At 37.9% G+C, this 27,636-nt stretch overlaps 1 protein-coding gene across 2 annotated transcripts in view; it reads right to left on the bottom strand.

The window, feature by feature from the left end:
- Window positions 1-27,636, bottom strand: part of CNTNAP2 (contactin associated protein 2) — a 2,222,175-nt gene that overhangs the window by 1,531,423 nt on the left and 663,116 nt on the right. For both annotated transcript variants that reach the window (XM_081537160.1, XM_081537161.1), the window contains exon 2: window positions 13,102-13,212. In XM_081537160.1, the coding sequence (XP_081393286.1) occupies window positions 13,102-13,212 (111 nt within the window). The remainder of the gene's footprint in view (window positions 1-13,101; window positions 13,213-27,636) is intronic.

The raw sequence follows: 27,636 nt of genomic DNA, 5'->3' as shown, positions 1-27,636 counted from the left end.
GTTTTCTTATACATAAAATTGAGTTGTATTCCTGCTAAATTCTTTCCTAGGGTTTTTTGTCGGGCTCCAAGGAGATAATGTGTGCATGCCAACAACTGTTTCTATCTGCGAGTATTTCCTCTGTGCTAGGCACAATTCAAGATGCTAGAGATGGTAGGGCTTGTGTTCCATTCACATCCAGCTTCACGGACTCAGAGAAACAAGTCTACTATTCATAACTGTTTACTAAGTTCTGAGATAGAAATATACACACACACACACACACACACACACATACATATATGGCACACCTTAAAAGATCTCACTTAGCCACCAGAGATTACTTTCGGACAACTATTGAAGGACAAGCAACTTAAAAAAGGTTGATGCTATGTATGAAGAACAACCTATATAATTAAAATCTGGAGGCCAATAAGAAATGCTGATAAGTTAATCCAGTTAAGACGTGGGCTGGCTGGGGTGGGGGCAGTGGAGAAATCTTTTGCCTTACTGGCCCCCCTGGGAAGCATTTGTTGTGGACTGCCTGCCCTTCCAAGGTGAGGAAGGGTCATCACTTCCACCCTGTCTATGCGTTCCTCCTGTTGGAACTATTCAAAGAACACTTTAATCATTCTTTTTCTGGGAACTCTATTTGATCCTATAGGAAAGCATGGCCTTATCAAAGAAGAGGCTCCAACAATTACTTATGAATCTCTAATACCAGAGAAACAGGCAGACCACAGAAGCACATGGTTTCGACTCCCACTCTCTTGAGAACACTTGAGAAGGAGCCGTGGGGGAAGAAACAGCGTGTTTGATCATCTGAACAGCACAGCCTTACAGGGCTTATCTCATGTTCTAAACATCAGTTGAAAGTAAAATAAAAGCAAACAAACAAAAAAACTCCAATCAATAATCCACTGATATACATACGTGCCAGAAACTGGCTAGGGAAATATCCACAAAACATGTGTACCTACACCTCGCCCCCACATATGCTCAGGCACAAACCTTTTAACACAAAACAGTTCACCCTGGAGGCAGAACAGTCTACCTGGCTGCAGATGTCTGGAGACATGGAGAGAGCAGATAAAATTCAGACAAGGACCCTCTAACTGAGATAAATAGCATCACCCACCAATTTTAAAGTAGAAAAACAGGTACAAAGGAAGTAAATTCCAGAAGCTACTGAGGAACGAAACAAAGCAAAATAAAATAAAAACATACAACTTGAATGCCTTGCATTGCTAAGAAAATAAAAATAGCTAAGAAAAAGCAAAATAAAAAGTGACCTTGGAATAAAAACCAGAATAAAGCTTTCTACAATTTGTGTTTGCATTTTAATGTTAAAGAGGCAAGAACAATAAAAGTAGACTGTCTTGAATGCCATGGTTTATTGTCAGCAATATTCATGTCAAACATATATCTTGGCCTTAAAGAAAGGAAATGAGTAAACAATGCAGATGTGGACTGCTCATTTGCAGAGTATAGAAAGGGCAATGCACTAACGGAAGCTGGACTGATTTGAATTGATATTAGTGACAGTATTTTCAGAATTTGTATTGCAAGACATGAATATAAAGGAGTGGGTGATTCTCATGTTTTGATTCTTCCCAATGAAAAACGATTGGAAAAAGTCATTAATTTGCTCAAGGTAAAAGGCAAGGGCCTATTCATTGGGATAAGCATGACCTAACCAGGTTGCTAATAGAGCCATTACTAGATTAAATCCTCCCAAATGTCTTGGAAATAACTTGGTCTCTTTTTTCTCTTATTGAATGAAATAAGGGGGAGGAGGCAAACAGCCAAAAAGCATGGAACTTTCTCTAATCATAGAAGAGGAGATATTGAAAATTAATGAAAAGTCACTCATCTGTTGCAGAGGGAAGGTAATCATAGGATTTGAAGTGTATTTTTCACATGTGTGGTTGTTTGTGCCGTAATCACGTTGAATGAATCGGTGCTCTTGTGCAGTGCCCCTCACTGGGCAGTGACCCTCATATGATCAGTTGATGTGAATTTCCCAAACAGCAACTTGAAGGCATGCCCTGCTCATTTCTGACCTTCCTTTCTTCCCAGAGCTACACTGTGGCAAATAGGACACAGAGTGTATTCCTCATGGGTGAGACACAAGATGAAAGGACTGATAGAACATGCTTTGTCACCCAAAGGCACCTGTTACCATGTGGATGCAGCAGCTAAAACCGAAAGCCTCATCTGTGAGAGAAATATCCTGAAATATGAGGGGCATACTTTACCAACTCAACATCATTACCTTGATGGTAACTGTTAACCATTTTAAAAGCACTGGGAGAAACCAATGGGACCATTTCTCAATTGCAGTTGCTATGGCCACTTATTCTCTATTACTGTCTGGACCCCAGTTGGCTACAACAGCGACTAAATAGCTTGTGAAATAATTTTTTTGAAACTGAAAAATGTTAGCAAATACCTACTCTTGATTTAACATTATCTCAACAGAGAAGCAATAAGCCTCTGAAGTTTAAAGTGAATGGAAATCTACACAATAAATATAATTCAGTATATTTGTTCATTCATTCAGAAAATATTCTTTGAAAGTTGAACACAATACTGTGTTAAAGTGCTTTGGGATGATCCCAAGAATTTTATTTTAAAACAAATACTTCTGATAAGGTACAAATCATTCACATAAATTCTCCACCTTCTTGGCAGAGATATGGAAAATATTAAGGTCTCTCTTTGAATAAAATTAGCAAAGAGCAAAGGGATAATTAAACATTTAATCTCTAAGCATACCACTGGCATCTATTTCGGAATGGTTTAGAAAGAAAAAAATTCAACTTGTAGAAACTTTATTCCATAAATGTTTTCTCCCAGATATCCTGGATACTTTCAAAAGTTATTTAGTGGGAAATACTTCTATGCACAAAGGAAGAAGTAGTCCAGACCATGAGATTCTGTAAGTGGTGCATGAAGTTTCAGACCGGGGAATTGTGATCAATCTTGGCTACAAGGTGAGGGTGTACAGAGATGGCAAGGTCCCAGAGATCATCTCATCCAAGTTTCTCATTACAGGAGTGACATAATTAGGAAAATTAAATGAAGGGAAGAAGTAGCTCAAGGTCTCTCCAAGGGTTTTTACCTTCCCTTTTGGGAAACCTACTTCCTCTAACTCCATAGCAACATCCACAAAAGATATTTAATCTGTCCATCTTCTCAAAATACTATTTAAGTGTATTTCTTTATTTCAGATGTCAAGATTTCCCACCCCACATGCCCTAAACTTTATAAGGCAAGTAGCAAACAGCATGGTTTTCAATACTGTGTGGAAAGCAAAATTAGAACGTATAATCTAAATTTCATTTTAGACAATCAGGTATTAATATTGTGATATAAAGCGAGTGTTAGAAAAGTAATATCCCAGAGTCATTTCGAAGATGGCAGCTTAAGATTTTCTCGGTGGCACGTATGCGCTATGGACATGGCAAAAGAGCAACCTCCTTCAGACAGTTAACATTTCTTTATTTCAAATGCCCGAAATCTAAAAACTCCCTTTTTCCAAGAATAGCATGGAAACATATACATACCACATGCAAAAGAGACAGCAAATGAGAATTTGCTGTGTGACACAGGGAGCTTTCAACACCTTGCTCTGTGACAACCTAGAGGGGTGGGATGGGGAGGGAGGCAGGAGGGAGGCTCAGGAGGGAGGGGCATATGTATACCTATGGCTGCTTCTTGTTGATGTATGGCAGAGGCCAATACAATACTACAGAGCAATTTTCCTCCAATAATTGTATTTTGTTCCATACTTCTCAGTATTATACAATTATAATCTTTGATAATTAAAAAAAATCCGCTAAACCAAAAATCATCATCCATCATATTCTTATCATACAGCCTTGAAAAGCAATATTTTTAGAAACAGTAAGTAGTGAACCCATGGGACACAATTGTAATTCCAAGCATATTAAACATACCCTATTGAAAACCACTGATGTACAGAATGTTCGGCTAAATTTGATAAGAGCTTCTTTCAGAGTGAGACTGTGTTCTGCTGGCTCTAAAGATATTTCATGATGAAGAGTCTCTCTTTAGTTCCCCTAGAGAGTATCACCAAATATAGTATTTGCCTGGCTGATTTAACTGTGAAAAGTGAAAGTGAAAATGTTAGTTCCTAAGTCGCGTAGGACTTTTTGTGACCCCATGACTGTAGCCTGTCAGGCTCCTCTGACCATGGAATTCTCCAGGCAAGAATACTGGAGTGGGTTGCCATTTCCTCCTCCAGGGGATCTTCCTGACCCAGGGATTGAACTCGGGTGTCCTGCATTGCAGGTAGATTCTTTACTGTCTGAGCCACCAGGGAAGCTCATAATTGTGGAAAGGCTGTGTATATATGTGTGTGTTCATAGCTTGGATTCACATCACACACCTTGGCAAAGTACTCTGACAGTACTCTATGAGAAATGCTACAAAACCCAGCATATATTTCTATAGGGAACACAAAATAAGGTATTACAATTCCATCATTATAAAATTTGATGCCAAGCAGAAACATAGTAATATTATTTGCAAATTAAAAAGGCATGTCTAAACCAATTTATGAGTCATTCCCAGGTAAACATGCTTCCAGCATTTAGTAATTTTTTGAACACATATCAGTGATACAAATATAACCTCTATTGCACATTTAATTTTGCAAAACTCCCAGTGAAGTCAATATTTGAGAATTAAATTTAAAAAATAAATTAAAATTAACATCTAAACTATGTTAGATGGCAATTCTCATTCAATTGAAAAGGCGAATATAAAGACCTACTGATATGAAGAAGACATTTCAAACATATTTTAAAAACTAGTCAGAATTTTAAAAGATGAGGGGAAAGTGATATTTTTATTCTCCCTAAAGTCCAGAACAATTATTTTTGGCTTTTCTGTGTATCTCAAAATTAATAAATATATATATTAGATTGGATTCTATAAGATCTAATTCAAATGATATAAAAATACTAGTAGCAGAATAACATTTGAATATCACAGATGTCAGTTGATTTTTATTGAAAGGATTTGAGGTCAAAAAAGTAAAGGGACACTTAAGTATTAGCAGTCTAAAATTTGTGTAAAAAAATCATGAAAAAAATGTAAATGTTATTTTATTAATCTTTCAATTATTACAATATCATTTTTATTTTACGTGATGATAGAAGAAAAACACACACACTGGGAAATACACAAAAGCTAGCATTATTTAAGGAGACACTGTTTTTGTAAGAGAAACATATTTCATTCAATCTGTGTTGTAAAGTATTAATATATGTGGCGCCATTTTAGGAGTTGAGGGTAATTGATCAGAAAGAGACTACTATTTAAATGCAGTACACTTTGTGCAGATTACTACATTTAATCTTCACAATGGCTCTGCAAAATTATATAGTTGATTCCATTTCGGAATATAAACAGGGGTACCATACCTGTAGAATTTCCCCGGTAAAACTATTAATATCACTGTCATGGTCAAAAGTTCCTGGCTTGGATGATAAATTATATAACCATAATCATAGACATCAGGAATCTGAGATGCAGAAAGTCAAAATAATTGACTAATACCATCCTCAGCCTTGGTTGATTCCGTATTGGAACCTAGTTATGCGTGGATACAGTCACTTTTTTTCCTACTACTTGGCACCACATGAGAGTTGGCAAAATCAGTGGGGCTTTGCAGGAGAGTAATTTGAAGATGAAGAAGTATAACCTGTTCAATAGGAATGTCAAATATCCAGAGATGCTACATAAGAATTTATTTTTCTTGCTCCCAAGAGCAAGAAATGCAACCACCCCTAGTAATACTTGGACCAATCAATTCATACTAAAGCACAATGAATCATCAGTGAGTGGATTAAAAGAAATACTGAATAAGTGGTAGAGGCTAGAGAAGGAAAAAGAAGGTAATTAGAGGAGTGGAAGCTGAAAAAATGGCCAGGAGCACGGCAAGTGGAAACTTCAGTCTACCTCATACTAAGCCTGGATGCTATACTCTAAGGGAAAAGCCTTCCCATAAAGATTGAGTACACTGCCTAATCTGGTGGATATTGATGGCCAGGCCTGGGCAATGGAGAACCGAGGAATGGATCAGAGGTTGGAGAGAGCAGCAAAGCACCAGCAGGAAGCATTAACGGCACCAAGTCCTCATGGAATCATTGTAGCCTATTTCCTAATTCATAGTGTACCAGCTACTCTTCGGGGTTTAATTCATTGTAACAGCTCCTTTTACTACTTAAAGCAGAAAAGGGAGAGAGAATAAAAGAGGCAAAAGAGGGCTTTCATAAACTTAACTCAGAGACGAGAAATAACAGTGCAACAGAGGAGAGAAAGCTTCACTTTCCAAGAGTAGCAGGAATGAAACTCGGAAGAGCAGACACGGTATGGTGGGATGACTTGCTGAGCCACCCGGGTGCCGCAAGAGGCAGTATAATATGTGTAAGTGTGCGAGTGTGAACTGGAGAAGTTGGCATTCTGCTAAGTACCCTCTTGGCCAACAGGAAGCAATGATTGGACCAAGCTAAGGCATCAAGGCATGATAGGAATGATTTAACTTCAGTGGTGTATTTGAAGGAAAGGGAAGAGATGGACTGCAGTTCTTTTTAGGATATAAGTGTGAACCATTAAGAGACCTGATCCAGTGGTCTTTCCAGATGACTCTTATAGACATATTCCTCCTCAAACTGCTCATCACTTCTATGGCCTACAAATGCAATCTGTTCTCTCTGTTGGAGGACATAAAGGATGCATGTGTTCTAAGTCGCTTCAGGTGTGTCTGACTCTTTGCAACCCTATGGACTGTAGCCCAGCAGGCTCCTCTGTCCATGAGATTCTCAGGGCAAGAATATTAGAGTGGCTTGGCATTCCCTCCTCCAGGGGATCTTCCAACTCAGGGATTTAACCTGCATCTCTTATGTCTCCTACATTGGCAGGTGGATTCTTTACCACTAGCGCCACCTGGGAAGCCCCGCCACCACTACAAGTCTCCGCCCTTGGGTTTAAGAGAGAAGGTGACAGGTTCCTAACACAGAAAGGACTATCCAAGAAGCAAACCTAAAAATCTTTATTTTTTTTTTTGTTTTTTTCTCTAAAAAGAAAATGTCTGAGGAGCAGCAAGCAGTTCAGTATCTACTAAGAAAAAGTAAGTGGCAAGGGGGTGAAAGAGACTTGTTGCAAAACTTCCATCTCTTTTCACATTCTATCTTCGGGTTAATTCCAATGCAGCACTGATAACATTTTATGGTTTTTAATCATGAGTTCTTTGGTAACTAGATTTATTACAGTCGGCTCAGGCCAGAGGAGGTGATTATTAGAATTAGAAAGGCGAGTTTCCCAGAAGCAAGCAGAAGTGAGGCACACAGGCAGCGGAAGAGGAATGAGACCAGGGACTTTTCCATCCTCTACCTAGACCCGCAAGTCCTTGACCTTTCATCTCTTCCCCAGCATCTGCATCACTCCTCTCTGTCTTATTTATATGTGGCCTACCATGCTTTGGGGGCTTCCCTGCTAGCTCTGCAGTGAAGACTCCGCCTGCAATGCAGGAGATGTGGGTTCGATCCCTGGGTTGGAAAATTTACCTGGAGTAGGAAACAGCAGCCCACTCTGATATTCATGACTAGAAAGTCCCATAGACAAAGGAGCCTGGCAGGCTGCAGTCCCTGGATTGCAAAGAGTCAGACAGGACTAAGTAACTAAACCAACACCACCATCATGCTTTACCCAGTAGTTCTCTTGGATCCTGAGTTTATGTTGCACAAATAAAACAGAGATTCTGATGGCTTCAGTTGAGATCGTGGGTTCTCTCTCATCACCTGTGGCTACGTGGAAGAATGACTGTCCCTTAGGGGAAGTAGACAGTAGAAGGCATGCGGACTAAAAAGTTTGGGAGAAGAAATGGTTGGCATCTCTAATGTATTTTTTTCTAATAAGATTGTTGTGAAGATCAAGGGACATTTAGAACCTATATGAAGGCATTTTATAATCTGTAAAGTGCTATATAATAAGGTGGTGGATATCTTACACAAGGTTTAATATCTGTGCTATGTATTGGAAAGAGTAATCCATCTAATTGCTATTGACTCAGAATGACATAAGCCTGGGAAAGCGCCAGTGAATTAAGATAAATCCAGAACACAGACCATAAGAGGTAGATATTGTTCCAAAACAAACAAAAACTCTTAAAGCAATAGGCTTCAAAAGACATGATAGAATTATAAGTGGATTTTTTCATTTAAACATCTTGTCTCACCCCCACCCCAAGTTTTGTCATGTTTCTGTCCCTGACACCAAGCTTGTAGCAGATGGATTTGTATCGCAGGAACCCAAAAGCTAAACCTCATTCTATAAACGTGTGTCAATCTGTCATCTGAATGTATATTTACTTTCATACTCTGCTTTTCTATGTATTCATAAATCTAGTTCTCTAAAATGTATTTGAAGAATATCATTTAAATAAATGATAAAACTTGAAGCAATGTTTATCAACATAATGCTTAACTGAATTTGTTCTTTTCTATATTTGTATAATTAGTAAATTACACTCTTTTATCCTTTTCTGTTAGTATAAGATCTCCCTGCTTTCAAATGGTTATGTGGTGTATAAATCAGATGATTCTTGCCAATAGTCAAGTAAGAAAATGTATCTCTAGCATTTCTTGCCTCCCTGACATATTATTTATATTTTTTCTCCCTGTGGAATGCTCTGCTGCCTTTAATTGTAAGACACATAATTTTGTGCTGCACAAAAAATAAAACAACAATTTTCATCAATGCTGGTCATTAGTCACTTATATCTTAAAATGAATTTCAGTCAACGTGACTCCTCTTCCAAGGGTGTTTGCCTATAAAATTTATGATGGAATAAAATACTTTGTTTTTAATTGAAAGAACCATATGTGGATTTTTTTTTTCCTTCTAGAGGCAGTAATCCTCCTCTCCAATACTTGCTACCTTGATCCATAGTGAGGTTATTAACCAGGGTCAAGCTAGCTCTGCACATGGGTGTCTTTTATGTACATGCACAGGAACAGTGGCATGATGAGTGCAGATATGGCCAGTGTGTGACAGTCTCAAACAGGTAGATAATGTGGGGTGAGCTAGGGGAGGGCATTATGGGCAACTAGGCACATACATCTCTGAGAAGCACAAGAGGTCTTTGGGAGATAAAATATAAGTAAATAAACTTCCTTGCATAACAAATATTGATAAGATGGGCCATAAGTAAGCACAAGACTATATAGCACAGACAAGGCTTTTCCCCTATGAACTACAGCATCACAGTTTTATCCCAACACAAGATAATCCACAAAATCAAAAATCAGAGAGAAGCTGCCAGCCAAACAACTAAGAAACCATAAACATTTTAAATAATATTTTGCTTTTGAAACATCTTTCTTATAGGAAATGCATTGTATTTATGCTTCTATTTATATACATGTGTGTATTGGGCTTCCCTGGTGGCTCAGACGGTAAAGAATCTGCCTGCAATGCAAGAGACGAAGGTTCAATCCCTGGGTCAGGAAGATCCCCTGCAGAAAGGAATGGCTACCCACTCCAGTATCCTTGCCTGAGAAGCCCATGAACAGAGGAGCCTGGTGGGCTACAGTCCATGGGGTTACAAAAAGTCAGGCATGATTGAGCAACTAACACTAACTACAGTAGATATAGATGCATACATTCTATAAACCATAAAGAAACCTGTTAAAAAGAAGATGAAGACATTACTCAAATCCCATCTTCCAGGTAAAAAAAGAAAGTTAAAATCATAGAAGTTTAGTTTCAGACACCTCATTTTATATTTATGAGTAGATAAACACCTCTAAATAATTCAAAGTGGCATCCTGTACTATTTTAAAGAAAAAATATTTTAATGTAACTTTACTTGAATGAGAACAACAATAAAACTGTTGATGTTTCTTCATAAAGTGTATTAATTCTTAAAAAAATAATAAATCTGCACTTAAAAGTTTTAGCATCCAGTGGCCTCCTGCTCTGAAAGTTTGGGAAGAAAAGGCATATATCTAATCCCATAGTCTGGTATTTAATATTTTATATTCTGCGTCTGTAACATTTATACTCTTTCTACAACTGTAATTCCTAGTTGTCTGGTTGTTGTTCAATTGCTAAGTTGAGACTGACTCTTTGTGACCCCGTGGACTGCAGCACACCAGGCTTCCCTGTCCTTCACTATCTCCTGGAGTTTGCTCAGATTCATATCCCTTGAGTCGGTGATGCTATCTAACCATCTCATCCTGCTGCCCCCTCTCCTTTGCCTTCAATTTTTCCCAGCATCAGGGTCTTTTCCAGTGAGTTGGCTCTTAGGATTAGGTGGCCAAAATATTGGAGCTTCAGCCTAAGCATCAGCCCTTCCAATTAACATTCAGAGCCGATTTCCTTTAGGATTGACTGGTTTCATCTCTGCTGTCCAAGGGACTCTCAAGAGTCTTCTCTAGCATCAATCTAGTCACGATCTTATATTTAAATGATTCACTGCTCAGTGCCCATCACTGGACCATGGTTTCTTTATTCTTTTTTTTCACTCATCTCACGTTGGTTGGGTTGTTTCATTTGTATGCCCAAAGAAGTCGCACTCTTGACATAACTTGACTTGATCAAATCCACTAGGTATAACATTTCATCAGTATTATTTTCCCACAGAACTTCCTAAAAAAATATTTTGAGATTCTGCTTCCTTTCATTAAAGCTACTTTTGATCTTTCAACATCATGATACTTCTTTTAGGGAATATCACAAGCCTCTTGACATCAGAAGGTATATGTATTATTTATTTTCCCCTTTATACGTTGTCCCACATTTATTAGTACTGGACTGGTCTGCATCATAATTATGAATTTGGGTATGGCAAGTTCTTTGTTTCTTGGTTTTTCTGTCTGTATTTTTTTTTTTTTTTTGGTTTCGTTTAGTTTTAGTTAATTTAATGGAAAAGGAATACATTAAATTTTTCATTATTGGACATATTGAAGGAAAATTGTTGAAAACTTGTTTAGTAGCTCAGTTGTGTCCGACTCTTTGCGACCCCATGGACTGTAGCCTGCTAGGCTCCTCTGTGCATGGAATTCTCCAGGCAAGAATACCGGAGTGTTTGTCATTTCCGGCTCCAGGAGATCTTCCTGGCCCAGAGATGGAACCCACATCTCCTGCACTGGCAGGCGAATTCTTTATCATTAGCGCCACCTGGGAAGCCCTAATCACATAATAAAAAGAATAACTACCCTGATACAGAGAACTCATTGATGGTTCCCAGAGGCAAGGTGTTGAGAGTTAAGTGAAATGAGAGAAGGGAGTCAAAAGGTACGAATTTCCAGTTATAAAATAAGTCTTGAGGATATAATATGCACTATGCTGACTATAGTTAACAATAATGTCCTACATATGTGAAAGTACTAAGAAACTAGATCTTAGAGTCCTCACTGCAAGAAAAAATGTTTGTGACTGTGTATAGTGATGGATGTTAACTTTATTGTGGTGATCATTTTGCAATACATACAAATCTGCATACATGAAATCATTATGCTGTAAATTTGAAACTAATATAATGTTATGTCAATTATACCACAATTTAAAAAAACAGCACATTGAAAAAAAAAATAGCTGATGAATACTACTTTTAAATCAAAGCTGTATATATACATATATATTTGAAAATTATATTCCTCTATCTTTGCCTGTGTATCTCTTTCACCAATTTTTTTCTGGTTATGATATCTTTATGATATCTTTATACTTCCAGGAATTTCTGTATACATATTATTCTACTTTTTCCTTATGTATTTTTTTTCTCCCTTTTGTTCTTTCTGATTCTCTCTGATATTTTTTTTCTCTCTTTTCTGATATATTTTCTCTCTTCCCATCTTCTTTTTTCCTCCCCCTTTGGGTTTTCTCCTATTTTCTTTCTTCAACCTTTGCTTATGCTTTTTCTCTCCCCGTTTTCCTTCCTTTCCTTCGTTCTTTAATTTTTCACATTTTTTCCCTTGAATTTGTTATGATTCAAGCTTAGCATCTCCTGTCTTACTGAATAAAAATTATTTTCTCTGTCAATTAATACATATTTATCTAAGAAAATACTCTGTCTTTCCAAGTTGTCATTCATTGATATCTATACCAGAATTTCTTTGAAGCAAAAGAGTTTTAAGTTTCTATTCTTAATTATCTTCTTTTACCCTTCTATTAGCTGCTGTCCACTTTGAAATCATCATTTACTAATTATAATAGTACTATGACTTTAAAGCCTAAAAGTCAAATTTTAGCTACAAATATATAAAATTTTTCACGTGACTTTAATAACAAAGCTAAATTCTGGGCACTAGTGGAGGAACTGCAAAGAGTCATAATTTTTCTTCCTGCATTTTCAATAGAAACTAAGTGTGTGCATTAATAAAAGGAGAAAAAGCAGTTAATACAAAGTATTCTTCCTCATGCATGGTACACATATTTGGAACCTATTCTTTTTAACATCTTTCTAAATGATTTTCTGATTAACAAGCATTTCCTTAACTCAGAATTTTTATGTCATTTTGAACTCATTATCACATGAACTCCAAAAATTCTTCCTCTTTAATTCACCATCTCTTATTTGCAGCTCAAATTTTTTGTCTATATCACTCCACAATAGTTGCTGCTGTTGAGTAGCTCAGTCGTGTCTGACTCTATGTGACCCCAAGGACTAGGCCCACCAGGCTCCTCTGTCCATCGGATTTCCCAGGCAAGAATACTGGAGTGGTTTGCCATTTCCTTCTCCAGAGAATTTTTCCGACTAAAGGATTGAACCCACATCTCCTGCATTGGCGGGCAGATTCTTTACCATTAGCGCCACCTGAGAAGCCCTCCATAGTGGCTACAAAAAATTCTTCTTCTTTAATATATCATCTGTTATTTCCAGCCCAATTTTATCAATATCATTCCAAAATAGTGGCTACAAAACAGGCTTATAGGAAGTGTCTATGACTGTTAACAGAAGTGGGAAGAATGATTTTGGTTGCCAGCCACTAGCTGTTGTACAATAAAATATACCTTAAAATGCTGCATAAATATAATATGTTCTGACCTAACACTTGTTGACAAATGAAATGAAAGTTGCCTTACCCCCTCGCTTGTTGATCTTGGCATAGCCAGGTGAATAGCTCCCAGACATAGAGGATGAGCTGCTGAAAGCTGCATGGTGTAGTCCAGACACAAGGGGCTCATCACATTTTTCTGAAAAGGAAAGAAAGCCAGATTTAATAAAGACTGAATAATCACTGACATATTTTTGTTAAAATCACTATTGAATACAATGAAAATTTTAAGATACATGATACACTAGCAAACGATTATGATTTACATAACTTAACGCTGATGATTCTAATAAAACCCCAGCACCATTTCCACAGCTTTCTGATTTTCAGGCTGTAACTATGATTAAGTGCATTATCCGAAAGACCTCAATGCGGGCCTGCTGTCTCAGAATCATCAATAGAGTTGTGGTTGGTTGTTTAACAAGATTTGGGATTTGGGGTCTCCTCAAAATCTTCAGTTATTTCTTCACTACATGGATTCAGGGTTAGGAATATGAGCTTGGAGGAGGGAAGACCAGGAGGAATAATATCCAAACTAAAACATTAAGAAAGAGGTATCAGTAAGAAAGAACACAGGATAACCACCAACACAAAAGCACTGCTGTCTAAAACATTAGTCAGTTCTCATAATACTTGACCAATCAACTGCACTGGAGTTCTACTCTTCACTTGCCTTCTGCGCTGACATTAACTATTTTTCCCCCTCCTTCTTTACTACTGCTGACTCTCCCATTCCACTTTGATGGGTGGTTCTCACCTTCCTAGTGTTTATATACGTTAAAGTGTGCAGGATCAACTCTTGGAGCGCTGCTCTGCATCCTCTTGGTCTCTGGGAGACTGCATCAGGTGCTATGTCTTGTCACACTGAAATATCCCCAATCCTACCACCTCACTTCGCCTGATCCCCTGGTCCAGGCAGCCATCAGCCATCACTGCTGTGACTGCACAGTCTTCCTTCCTCCTCCTTTGCCACAGTCCTTTTGTACACAGCAGCCAAAAGGGCAGTTTAAAAAATACGCAGGTGGGTAAGGTAGTTCCTGCACTCAAAATATCCTCTGGCTCCTGCTCTCAGTCACTTGGAATGAAATCCAAGGTCTCCCAGTGGCCCACAGCAGCCTCTGCACTGATCACATTCTCCAGCATCCTTGTCCTTTACTGTCCAGCCACCCTTTTCTTCTGACTGCAACTACAGACTTGCTCCTGCCATGACCTTTGCTGTTACCCTTCCAATGACCTCAAGGCTCATCCCTTACCTCCCCTAGGCTCCGTTTAATGTTATCTCTTGCAATGCAGACAAGCTTTCCCAGTCTACGGGCTATAGGAGTACCCACTGCCCTCACTCTCTGTACCATGCCTTGCTCTATTTTGCTTCATAGCATTCACAGCCATCTGATATGTTGTGTTTTCACACATTCAATTGGTTGCTTTTCTCTCCCGTGAGATTGGAAGCTCCATAGAAATAAAGGTTTTGAGAGTGTGCTTAATGCTTCCTTCCCAATGATGTGAATAGCACTTGGCACTTGGCACACAGTCTAATGACATCTGTAGAAGGAAGGAAGGAAGCAAGGGAGGGAGGGAGGGAGACAGGGACAGAGAAAGGGAGGATGGAAGGAAGGGAGGAAGGAAAAACAAGGACAACTAGACAGACTCAAAGAGTCTCAAAGCATGATGCTATGTTACAACATGACATAGCACCTAAGTTTTAGAGAGATGGTCCTAAATCCCCAACAAGTGTTTACGGGTGCTCAGTATTCTGTTTAATATGACATAGAACTACACTGTGTATTCTGAATGACTTCGCTCTCAGATATTCATATATAGGGGTAAAAAAACCTGTCAATAAAAGGAATGCACTAGTTTTCTTGAAAAGTCATTCAAGTGGAGTGAAGTCCCCAATGATCCTCGGGAAATGAATTATTTTTCATTATCTCACCACATGAGTGTGTACAAAACTGAAGTTAAGAGGAACGCATCCGTCCTTGTAAAACCTAGTTAGATTTCTTACTTTTCTCAGTTATGCTGTGAGTACCTCTGAGCAATGTGGCATGTGTGTGTGAATATATTCCCCAGAAAGTTAAATGCAAATGACTGAAAAGAGGAACATAACATTTATTTTAAAAGTATCAGTTTACAAAGTGAGAATCCACAGTGAAGGGTTTCATATTAATTCTTTAAAAATTTACTATTTTTTTAGCTACCGTTGATCACACACATAAAACCCTGATTTTCTAACTTCTGTCTCAGTCTAACTTTGTACAACTTTTTGATGTAAGTTCTACATTGAACTTTAACAAGTAACTATTACTTCAGAATTTTCCATTATATTAAAAATGTGCTAATGTTTACTCACATTTATTTTATTCATTCAAATAAAACAAAAATTTATGACATATAGACACTATTCTATACACAATATACAACCAGTAACCAAGAAGGACCCACTTTATAGCACAGAGAACTACACTCAATCTTTTGTAAAAACCTATAAGGGAAAAGAATTTGAAAAAGATTCCAAAACACTTTGCTGTAACCTGAAATCAACTACACTTCAATAAAAATAAAATAAATTTTAAAAATTTAAAGAAGAACCTATGATGTGTCGGATACAGGAAATGTAGCAGCAGGTGAAACTAACAATGTTCCTGTCCTCACGTAATTCACGTTTCAGTGGAAACTAAAAACTAAATAAACCAAAAACAAACAGGTAAAAACGTGAATTCATAGGATGAATTCATAGGATGGGATAGTGATAAAAACTACCAAGACACCCTAAATATGAAAGAGGGGCTAGGAATCTGTGGGTAGGGTGGAGGTTGAGACAGTTGCAGGCTTTGGGTGCCTAGCCAAGAAAAGTCTCTTTGATTGGGTAACATCTGCGAAGTAACCTAAGGAAAAGAGGCCATATGCTGTGACAGAGGTCAACAGGACCATGCCAGGAGAAACTTTCTGTCTAAACTGCTCAGCAGAACTAACCTGATAATCCCTGGAGAAGGAAATGGCCACCCACACCAGTATTCTTGCCTGGGAAATCCCATGGGCAGAGGAGCCTGGCTATAGTCCATGGGGTTGCAAAGAGTCCCAACTAAACAACACCTGATAATAAGAAATAACACGTTTTCCAAAATTCAGTATTCAATGAATATATAGCTCCATGTTACACATGGTAAATAATTAAAATGAAGTTGATAATTAAGTGATCCATTTAACTCGCTTAAATTTAAAACTTAAATACAGCAGTTTATAAAATCTGAGGATAGTTTATCCATGTTAGTTGTTTTCTTTAAATTTGATTTCCATAACAAATTAATCTTTATACTAAATTAAAATTTTTTCACTAATTTTAAAGACTCATATAAATCAGAATAACAAAATTAGAGTAAAATTGGGATCAAGAAAGATAAGAGCATATAAAAGACTATTTTTAAAAAAGTACTATAGAATTATTATCATAATTTAAGGATCAGATAGCTCACAATAATCTAAGTTGAGACAAAATCTATAACTGCATAATTAAGCAAGAAAAATGTCACATGAATTATATATTCTCCTGAAAGACAGTAGTCACAAATATTTATTATGATCTTATTCCCTGCTTTGCACTGTTCTAATCACTTTGGGCAATAAAATATCTATCTATGTATCTATTTCCCATGTTCTCATGAGTGGTAACAATATATGGGCTCACATAAAGTAATTAAATATTAAACAAGAAAATATAACCAGTCTGTGATTCAATGCTGACTAGAACATAATCAAATCCTGAAAGTAGCAAGTAAATTAAAAATACAGTACTGTGGTTTAGGTGACCTTGTGACTCCTGGCTTTCTCCTAAGTGTGTGACCTTGAGTACGTCAGTTAACCCTCTTTCTAAGGATGAAAGTGTGAAAGTGTTAGTCACTCAGTCATGTCCAACTCTTTGCGACTCCATGGCCTGTAGCCTGCCAGGTTCCTCTGTCCACGGGATTCTCCAGGCAAGAATACTGGAGTGGGCTTGCCGTTCCTTTCTCCAGAGGATCTTCCCAACCCAGGGATCGAACCTGAGTCTCCTGCATTGGAGGCAGATTCTTTAGCATCTGAGCCATCCTGACTCACACATAATATGAAGAAATTAGCTAAATTTCTCTCAAACTCAAATGCCCTTGAGCACTGTCAAGGACAAGAGTCCACAAGTATGTCCCCCAGACCAAATGTGGCCCACTACTCGCTTTTGTAAGTAAAGTTGTGCTGGAGCACACCCCCATTCACTCATTTATGTCTGCGTTCACATCTCAGCAGAATGTCACAAAAAGAGACCACACAGCCTCTGAAGCTAAAGGATTTACTATCTGACCTTTTACAGAGAAAGTTTTCCAACCTCTGGTTCAATATAATAAATATTCCATGTATCCACAAAAAAGAATGATTAATGATCACTTATGGTAACAGGTAACATACAAATGATGAAGAAGACCTGAAGAATTGAGAGGATATAGATGAAGAGGGTTAAGAACACTATAGAGAGAGGAAAAGTTTAAAGGCTACAATGAGGATGAAATTTCCCCATGATGGCTGTAGCTACACTCCACGTGTGCCCATATTGCCAGACTGACTATTAGGATGAATGATCCCTTTTTATCTCCAGCTGTAATAATAGTTATTACACCTTCCATCTTCCAAAGAGTCTGATTGCTTGTTGTTCTAGAGCATGTGTCTCAATACTCTGTAGACATTAAACATTAGAAAATCAAACAGATCCCTGGAGAAAGTTACGATTTTTATAGTAGTGGTAATAGTAGTAGAGAGAGAGGGAGAATGCTAACATTTGAAATAATTTAGTATTGTATTTTCCCATACTGGGATGTCTTCCAAAACTACGGCCACATAGTTATGGCAAATATTTGGTCTCCAGTGTATTTCCCTTCCAGGGAATCCTGGGCGAAAACTAGAAGAGCAGATGGGCCTTGAGTTTTATTTTCACACAATTTCAGTCAATCAGGAAGGCAGACTAGCTGTAAGAATTCTGTATGAATTCAAGCTGGAACAGAGGAAGTGATTGGCAAAGCGAGACTAAACGGCTGTGGCCCTTCACCTCCCAGAGCATGGCTGAGAGAGATCTTTCTTGGCAGGGGAGATGGACAGCAGTTCGCGAGGTCAGAGGACTTCAGAACATGTGTCATTGACATCAGAGTAGCATTCAAACGCTATCTCTGATTAAAAAATAACATTGGAAAATTTTCACCACATCTTTTAAAATTATAGCACTTACAATATATGTTTTATATCACACATTTGGAAATACAAGTAAATACCCAGAAAATAAGAATGGCAAAGAACTCCAGAACCAAACAGTGCTACCAGGATGGAAATTCTACTTTTTTTAAAATTTTTATTGGCATTGCTTTACAATGTTGATTAGATTCTACTGTACACCAAAGTGAATCAGTTACACGTATATCCCCTCTTTTCTGGAATTTCCTTTGCATTCAGGTCACCACAGAGCATTGAGCAGCGTTCCCTCTGCTGTACAATAGGTTCCCGTTAGTTATCTATTTTATACATCATATCAGTATCATATATCATACCATATCAATACATCATATCAATCCCTACCTCCCAATCCATCCCATGCTCTCTTCTCCCCTTGATATCCATATTTTAAATTCTAGCAACATTTGATTCGCATTCAGAAAAAAAAAGAAAAAGAAAACACTGCAAAAGGCATATTCTCAAAGGAATACATCAGAAAATGTTCTCTTTACTTTCTGTTCATTCAGCTCCTGACTTTTGAATCTAGAACTGCATGACCACCGGCCTCAGGTTTTATGACTCCACTGTCAGGGCAAAGTTAAGAGGCCAGACCTCCCCCTAAAGTCTTCTATTTCCAATCATTAGCCTCCTGCGTGGCTCCTTATGGCCAAAACTATCTCGAATCGCAAGCTAAGTGGTCGTGCTAATTTCCTCCTCTGGCTCCCCTAAGAGCATCTCAGTTCCTCCCAGAGATGGCCTGTCTTTCCCGTGGCGATGCTCATTTCAAGGCCTAGACGCCCATCTTGGTGGGCGCTTCAGGACTGCATGATGCCTCCCACTCCCGACTTTTCTTCTGCTCTGCCCACTCCCCAAGGTGTCCGACTACAGCCAGGCCGTGTCCTTCTCAGCTGAGTCTCCAACTGCCTGAGTCTCCAGCCACGGTTGATGATGTTACCCTCTGCGCCACTTCCCTGACTTCCTGGACAAAGCATGCTTTGGCTACACTGCTTCACAGGCAGTGGAAAATTCTTTGGACAAAATTCTTTGGACAAATCTAGCCTAGTGGATAGTTTCAGGATTTGGATGAAAAAGAGACTGAAGCCATGACTCAGGTGTGTTTCCTGAGTAACCACTGAGATTCATATAGTCCCTTAAATGCTTCACAGATTATAAGGAATGTCGGTTTCCACACTCAGACCAAACAAAGACTGGTGTGGGATCTAGCACTGCTTTAGAGACTGTTTTCCCAAGACTATGATTCCGTGTGTGTGTGTGTTTTAAATTTTCTTCTCAATAAAGAGGAGAGAGGAAGGAAGGGAGGGAGGGAGGAATGGATGGAGGAGAGAAAAAATGAGAAAAAAGAAAACAAGAAAGAAAAAGAAAGGAAGAAAGGCACAGCATTAACAATACTTCACAATCTGTTTCTCTACAGCTATGGCAGGCCCACTATTTTTATTGCGTATAAAGGTAAGCCACTGGTTCCAGAATTCTTTGTTTTGATGCACTTAGAAACTTGGTGCTTTGTCTTCTTTCCTCAGCACACATTCCTTGAATATCTGTATTTTTCACCTCAGAACTTTGCTAACTTTAGCATTCTATTAAAAAACCCAAACAAACTGAGCTCATTCCGTATGCCATCTGTGGTATACCCCACTTACTTTTCTCTATGGAAAAGGTGTAATTCTACCTGGGAGCCAAATGTCTCTGACTTGAATAATTTACATATACATTTTGATGTTCAAATATTGTATTACTCCTTGAATGCACAGCAAGTACCAGAAATTGAAACATGATGTGCTCTTCCAGTATGTTTTATAACACTTTTTTTTCAAGTTCAGTTATTTTAACTTAACCTGATCTAATAAACAATTTCTTGGATATTTGTGACTTGCAGAGATTAGTATTAGACTGAGGTTTTCCCAATATTAGCACATGGAAGAAAGCATGCTCTTTACAATTAAAAAAATTATATTTTATTCCTAGGGGTATGAATTTGGATGACTAAGTTCCATCTTATCCCGAGTGTCTTCAGGATTTTTTTTCATTATTTCAAATGTCCATTTCTAATTTTGGATAAGTTTTTCTATGATTTCCTACATAATAGCAATAGAAAGTAAGTGGTTTAAAAAATCAGTATTATAGGAGAATTCTGGCAAAAATATTTGCTCTTCCTTAGGGCAAAACACCGATGATTCCAACTCAACTCTATTTCTATATATCTTCATTTTCATCATAATTTCCTCCCATATTTTTTATGATTCATACATTGTTTTGTGTACTTCTTGCTCAAACATCCCTGGCCTACTCTTTGTTACTGGAAATAAGATCTTTTTTTTTTTTTTGCCTGATCTTATAAAATTCCATACAATACAGAGAAAGAAAGGATTCTCACAATCCACAGAAGTAATCACTGTTACTAGTTTTCATACAAACACACACACACACACACACACACACACTACATTTGATACAGCATGTATGTTTAAATGGGTGAGGACATTGACAATCTGGTCTTTAGCATACACTGACCTATCAAAGAAAAGTCCATACAAATATTGCCTTTTGTTTTAAAATAAAAATAAATATTGCTTTGTATTTCATTTTTTGTAGGGATCTTTTATTATTTACGTCTGGATCTTCATAGCAGGGTTAAACTACTTTGCACAGAAAATGCAAGAATGTTAGTTCATTAGTAAAAGAAATCATATAATTAAATTGAGAATTAATTGTCCTTTCATACAATGTATGGAGAATTAATCTAGTTTTCTTTACCTAAGACATCTCACAAAAGACATGAAGCCAGCGGTCATGAAGAGAAGTATAATTAGTTTGCTGTTAAATGCTAATTTAGAAAAATGTAAAGATCATAAATTTGGAACTAAATCAACTGAGTGGACATATTTTACCTGACATATAATGAAAATCAATACGGGAAAAAAGGAAACCTATCTCTCCCCTTTATCTTCTCACTGAATCTTTCCTCTTTACAGCTCCAAGGAGGGGATGCTCTTTTCCTTTTTGTTCATTTCCATTCAATGGGCAACAACCAAATGTGCCACCATATGCATGACAGTAGTCTTGAATTCAATGAGGCACTTGACCCTCTTTCATCTCAGTAGCATAAACAGTGGAAACCATTAAGCCAAAATCAGCAAATAAATAGTAATAGTAATTGTTTTTTAGTCCTTATGGGGCAGGCAATGCAGTAAATATTCTGAGAGAATTCTCTCAGTGAGTTACTTGATTTAGTAAGATTTTGACATTGATATTATTACCATTGTACAGATGAGGAAGTTTGAGACATCACAGTTAAAAGAATAACAGCGAAAGTCACTCAGTCATGTCCAATTCTTTGCAACCTCATAGTTGCAAAGACTATACTACTGTATAGTCCATGGAATTTTCCAGGCCAGAATATTGGAGTGGGTAGCCTTTCCCTTCTCCAGAGGATCTTCCCAACCCAGGGACTGAATCCAGGTCTCCTGTATTGCAGGCAGATTCTTTACCAGCTGAGCCAAAAGGGAAGCCCAAGAATACTGGAGTGGGTAGCCTATCCCTTCTCCAGCGGATCTCCTGACCCAGGAATCGAACCGGGTCTCCTACATTTCAGGCAGATTCTTTACCAACTGAGCTATGAGGGAAGCCCAAAGAATAATAGAACAAGGACAAAAGCCAAGTTGTATATGATTACAAGTTTTTGAGCTTTACCAACTCTAGGGTCACTTTGGATAAAATTTGTACATGTTTCATTGGGTTTATTCTTGAGTGTGTAGATTTCCTAATAAAAATGAAATGGTCAGATTTTTCTTGCTGTTGTTTTTTAGTCACTGAGTCATGTCTTGACTCTTTTGTGACCCCATGGACTGTAGCCCCTGCAGGCTCATCTGTCCATGGCATTTTCCAGGCAAGAACACTGGAGGGGTTGCCATTTTCTTCTCCAGTGGATCTCCCCAACCTAGGGATTGAACCCATGTCTCCTGCATTGCAGGTGGATTCTTTACTGCTGAGTCACCAGGGAAGCCCAGATTTTTCTTACCACTTCCCATTTTGATCCCAGGAATTTAGTTGAAGTGATGCCCCCTCTATTACGCAGCAATTTCAATGTCTTCTGTCCACAACAGACCCATATCTTTCAACTAAAGCGAAGAGTCACCCGCAGTTTTAAATAGGTGTTCTCAGACAAAATCATACAGGATCAGCATTGCAGCTATATGCCTACATCCAATAAATATAATGTTCAGCACACTACATCAAATTGATTCCATTTATTCATGTAATAAATATTTATTGGGCACTTATTTCCTGTTTCAACCTTTATCCCTTCAAAATCCATTTTCTTTGCACTTGCTGGATGGATCTTTTAAAAAGCAGATCAGATTATTCCTGGCCCTTGTTCCTGAGGGCTTCCCCTGGCACTGAGTATGGAACCCTAACTCCAGCAAAGCCTGTGATGGCTTGGCTCTGAATGATCTCTGCAGTTATCTTATTTCACTCTTCTCCTCTGGGTCTCTAAGCTCCAGTTTCACTTTCCTTTCTCTTTTTCAGACACACCAAGCACATTCCTGCTAAAGTGCCTCTTCCTCTCCCTGCTTCCTGGCTGGAATTCTCTTCATCAGCTCTAAAGGCGGCGGACTTCTTTCCAGACTGCCCCCAGTTCAAATACCAGCCCCTTCTTTCTCTGGCCAGTGTCTAAATTCACCAACTCACCTTCCAGCTTCATATTCTCCAGACATTACTTGGTATTTGATGGCACTGTTTTATTTCGTTCATAGCACCAATGATAATCTAAAATAATCTCTTTTTACAATAATCATATAAAATGAGTAAATTCTTAGAAAAAATATAACTTTATCAAATTTGACTCAAAAAAGAAGTCAAACACCTCAGTAATGCCATAGCCATTACAGAAACTGAATCAGCAGCTTAAAATCTCACAAAGAAAACCTCAGCCCTATATAGTTCATAGGCAAATTCAACCAAACTCCCAGGTGGCTCTGTGGTAAAGAATCTGCCTGCCAATGTAGGTGACACAGGAGACAAGGGTTCGATCCTTGGGAAAGGAACTAGGGAACTAGATTCCCTGGACTAGGAAATGGCAGCCCACTCCAATATTCTTGCCTGGGAAATCCCTTGGACAGAGGACCCTGGGGGGTTATAGTCCATGGGGTCACAAAGAGTTGGACACAACTGAGTGACTAAGGACACACAAATAAGTTTTATCAAACTTTTTTTTAAAAAATTACTTTTGTTAGGTAGGCTGTTTTTAACTTTTTATATTATATTGGAGTATAGTTGATTAACAATGTTGTGTTAGTTTAAAAAATGAAAATAAAATAATCCTGTTTATCTTTTAAAAATGTTTATTATTTTTCCAAATTGCCTGGGATCAGGGCATGTGCCTGTCCTGTTGAGCCTGTATTCCCAGGGCCTAAGAACCTGGCATGCAGCATGAATACCATGTAAGGCTGTTGCATCAGTGCATTACTGACAATGATAAGTAATAAATCCATCTGAATGTGAGCAGGGCAAAATAGTTCCTAGATTTTGGCAACTGAGATGTATTCACCTTATCTAATAGACATTTTTGTGTTTTCCCATTTTTAAAAATTGCTTGTGCAAAAAGAGTTGGCTTTATCCCATGGTGTTACATGTAGAGCTTCCTCACTGTATCCCACGTAAGTAAGATCATCTCTCTGATCTTTATCAACTTAAAATGATTTTTCATTTGAACCTTTGTATTATACTGAGTGGTTTTCTACATCACCAGTACATGTGTTTAGAATTTTTTAAATATCTTGGTTCCAGCAAGTGAATTCTGTAAGAGTTGAAGCTGCTGACTTTTCTGAGAGTACTCTTTCAAAACCCCTTTTGTTTGCTTTGTTTGCAAAAGAACATAAGAATTTGGTATTTCTAAAATAACACTTACCTCCTATATTATTGAAAACACACTGTGATAAGTTTTTGCTTATATATTGATCTCCCTGCTATATGGTGATCTGTTCTGAAGGAAGGAGAGTTTTTTACATTTCCAACATATGGAAAATATAACATATGGTAGGGATCTTCGCATCCTTTGAAAAATATTGAACACATTCAGTATAGTAGCATCTGTTAATGAACAGATTCAATGTTATCCTCTTAAAAAAAGAGTCAGATCAAACTTTTTCCATTTTTGCCTTTTTTTTTTTGAGTCCAATAGCTATATTCACAAAACATTTAAGAAAATATAGCTAGAGAATCAGCCATGTTTGCAAGAATCATAGTTGTAAATCAACTAGGAAATTGTCTGCTCTGCACATACCAAGGGTGAATTACTCAAGAATTGCAGTTCAGATTTTGCTGGACATTTAACAGCTGCGGCACATTTCTGACAGATGGTTTAACAGATTAATCGGTTTCAAATTATCTACCAAACTGTTATATACTAGGAAAAAAAATTTCTGAGACTTAAAAAGAAGTTTTTTTCTCCTCTAAGTCAATCTTTTAATTTCAGAGAAATAAACTCTGCCACACCAAACAATAAAAATCAACGTACACCTTGTGTATAATATAGAAAAAGTTATGAAAATTTTATTTATATTACTTCATGCTAAAAGGGAAATGGTATTCAAAAGTAGCATCAACTAAGGATTTAATCTCTAAAATAAGGGTGAATGTCTTTTTTCTTTTTTTCCTTAACTTATATTCTGTAGTCTCATGAAGAGGCAGAGCTACCCCCAAATTTTAATAAAACAGTAATTTGAAGAGTTCCAAGGTCAATTGTAGTATGACTAAATGAACCTTAGGTCACTTCTAGCTGTCATCAGTAATCTTCCTATGGACAAGACTCTTCTAGATTGCAATTTGTTGGTCCACTGATAAACAACTACATTTCTGACTCAATCTAGTTTCATTTACTGGTTAATTCAAAGAGAGTATTCCCTGATAAAATGCAATGTACATATCGACAATCAAGTCTATATCCTAGACTATTTAACCCACTTCCACTTTTAATTAATTAACTAAAGGGCTTTAGATAAACCTCCTCCAGTGTTCCTGACTCAAGTTACATCAGATTTGATCATGAACTTGATTGGTCCAAAGTGGACAGTGGAGCACCAGACAATCAATAAAGCAAAGCTGTTAGAGAAGGTGCAATTAATCAACATGTATTTATGGTATTCTAAGGTAAAGGAAACTGGGCCATGAAACAGTGTTTGTAATATAATCCCAATTTTACATACAAATTTATATGCAGAGTACATTATGTGAATGCTGGGCTGGATGAATCACAAGCTGGAATCAAGATTGCCAGGAGAAATATCAATAACCTCAAATATGCAGATGATAACACTCTAATGGCAGAAAGAAAAGAGGAACTAAAGAGCCTCTTGATGAGGGTGAAAGAGGAGAGAGAAAAAGCTGGCTTAAAACTCAACATTCAAAAAACTAAGATCATGGCATTTGGTCCCATCATTTCACGGCAAATAGATGGAGAAACAACGGAAACAGTGCAGAATTTATTTTCTTGGACACCAAAATCACTGCAGATGGTGACTACAGCCATGAAATTAAAAGATGCTCCTTGGAAGGTAAGCTATGACAAACGTAGACAATAAATTAAAAAGCAGAGATATCACTTTGCCAACAAAAGTTCATACAGTCAAAGCTATGTTTTTTTCCAGTAGTCATGTGCAGATGTGAGAGTTGGACAATAAAGAAAGCTGAGCACCGAAGAATTGATGTTTTTTGAGCTGTGATGTGGGAGAAGACGCTCGAGAGTCCCTTGGACTGCAAGGAGATCAAACCAATCAATCCTAAAGGAAATCAACCCTGAATATTCATTGGAAAGACTGATGCTCAAGCTTAAGCTCCAATACTTTGACCACCTGATGCAAAGAACTGACTCAATGGAAAAGACCCTGATGCTGGGAAAGACTGAGGCAGGAGGAGAAATAGGGGCAACAGAGGATGAGATGGTTGGATGGCATCACTAACTCAATGGACATGAGTTTGAGCAAACTCCGGGAGATAGTGGAGGACAGGGAAGTCTGGTGTGTTGCAATCCATGGGGTGGCAAAGAGTCTGACATGACTTAGCGACTGAACAATAACAAACAAATTTATTACAAAAACAGTGAAAGTTTAATGTCAATAGTTGAATGTATTTTTATGACACATTTTTAGAGCATTTTTATGTTTAGAACAAAACTGAGAGGGTGGTACAGAGGTTTTGCATACACCTCATATCCAAACACATGTATAGCCTTCCCCATTATCAACGTCACTCACAGCATGTTACATTTTCTACCAGTGTTGAATGTACATTGACCCATTATCAGTTCAGTTCAGTTGCTCAGTTGTGTCCAACTCTTTGCGATCCCATGAACCACAGCACGCCAGGCCTCCTGCCCATCACCAACTCCCGGAGTCCACCCAAACCCATGCCTATTGAGTTGGTGATGACATCCAACCATCTCATCCTCTGTCATCACCTTCTCCTCCTGCCCTCAATCCTTCCCAGCATAAGGGTCTTTTGAAATGAGTCAGTTCTTTCCATCAGGTGGCCAAAGTACTGGAGTTTCAGCTTCAACATCAGTCCTTTCACCCCAGATTCATGGTTTATCTTAGGATTCATTCTTTGCATCATATGCACGATGAACTTGGACAAATTATGATGACGTATATCCATCATTAGAGTGCATACATGCTCAGTCATGCATGGACTCTTTGAGACCCCATGGACTGTATCCTGCCAGGCTCCTCTGTCCTTGGAATATTCCATACAAGCATACTGGAGTGGGTTGCCATGCCCTACTCCAGGGGATCTTCCTGACCCAGGAATCAGACTGTGTCTTGTGTCTCCTGCATTGGCGAGGTAGATTCTTTTACCACTGAGCCACTTGGGAAGATCCATCATTATAGTATCATAGAGTAATCTTTCTGCCCTAAAAAATACCCTTTGCTGTATCTGTTCATCTCCCCAACCCTAACCCTAAAAACCACTAGTTTTGTTTACTGTTTCTATTGTTTTCCCTTTTCTAGAATTGGGATTACATGGCATGAAGTCATTTTGGATTGACCTCTTTCACTTGGCAGCACATGTTGATGTTTCCTTCATGTGTTTTCACAGCTTGAGAGCTCACTTCTTTTTAGTGCTAAATGATATTTCATTGTGTGGATTTATCACAGTTTATCCATTTACTTACTGAAGGACATCTTGAGTGCTCACGACTTTTGGCAATATGAAAAAGCTATTATAGATATCCAAATATGGGTTTTTGTAAGGGGTAATGACAGTTTGATGTTTTAATATTTAACAAAAAGATGAGAGGATAAGAAAAAAATGCATTAGATAG

Source organism: Giraffa tippelskirchi, chromosome 10 (assembly GCF_054371585.1).
Source record: "Giraffa tippelskirchi isolate mGirTip1 chromosome 10, T2T-mGirTip1v1.2.pri, whole genome shotgun sequence".
Lineage (NCBI taxonomy): Eukaryota > Metazoa > Chordata > Mammalia > Artiodactyla > Giraffidae > Giraffa > Giraffa tippelskirchi.
This window is presented reverse-complemented; position numbering and strand designations above follow the sequence as displayed.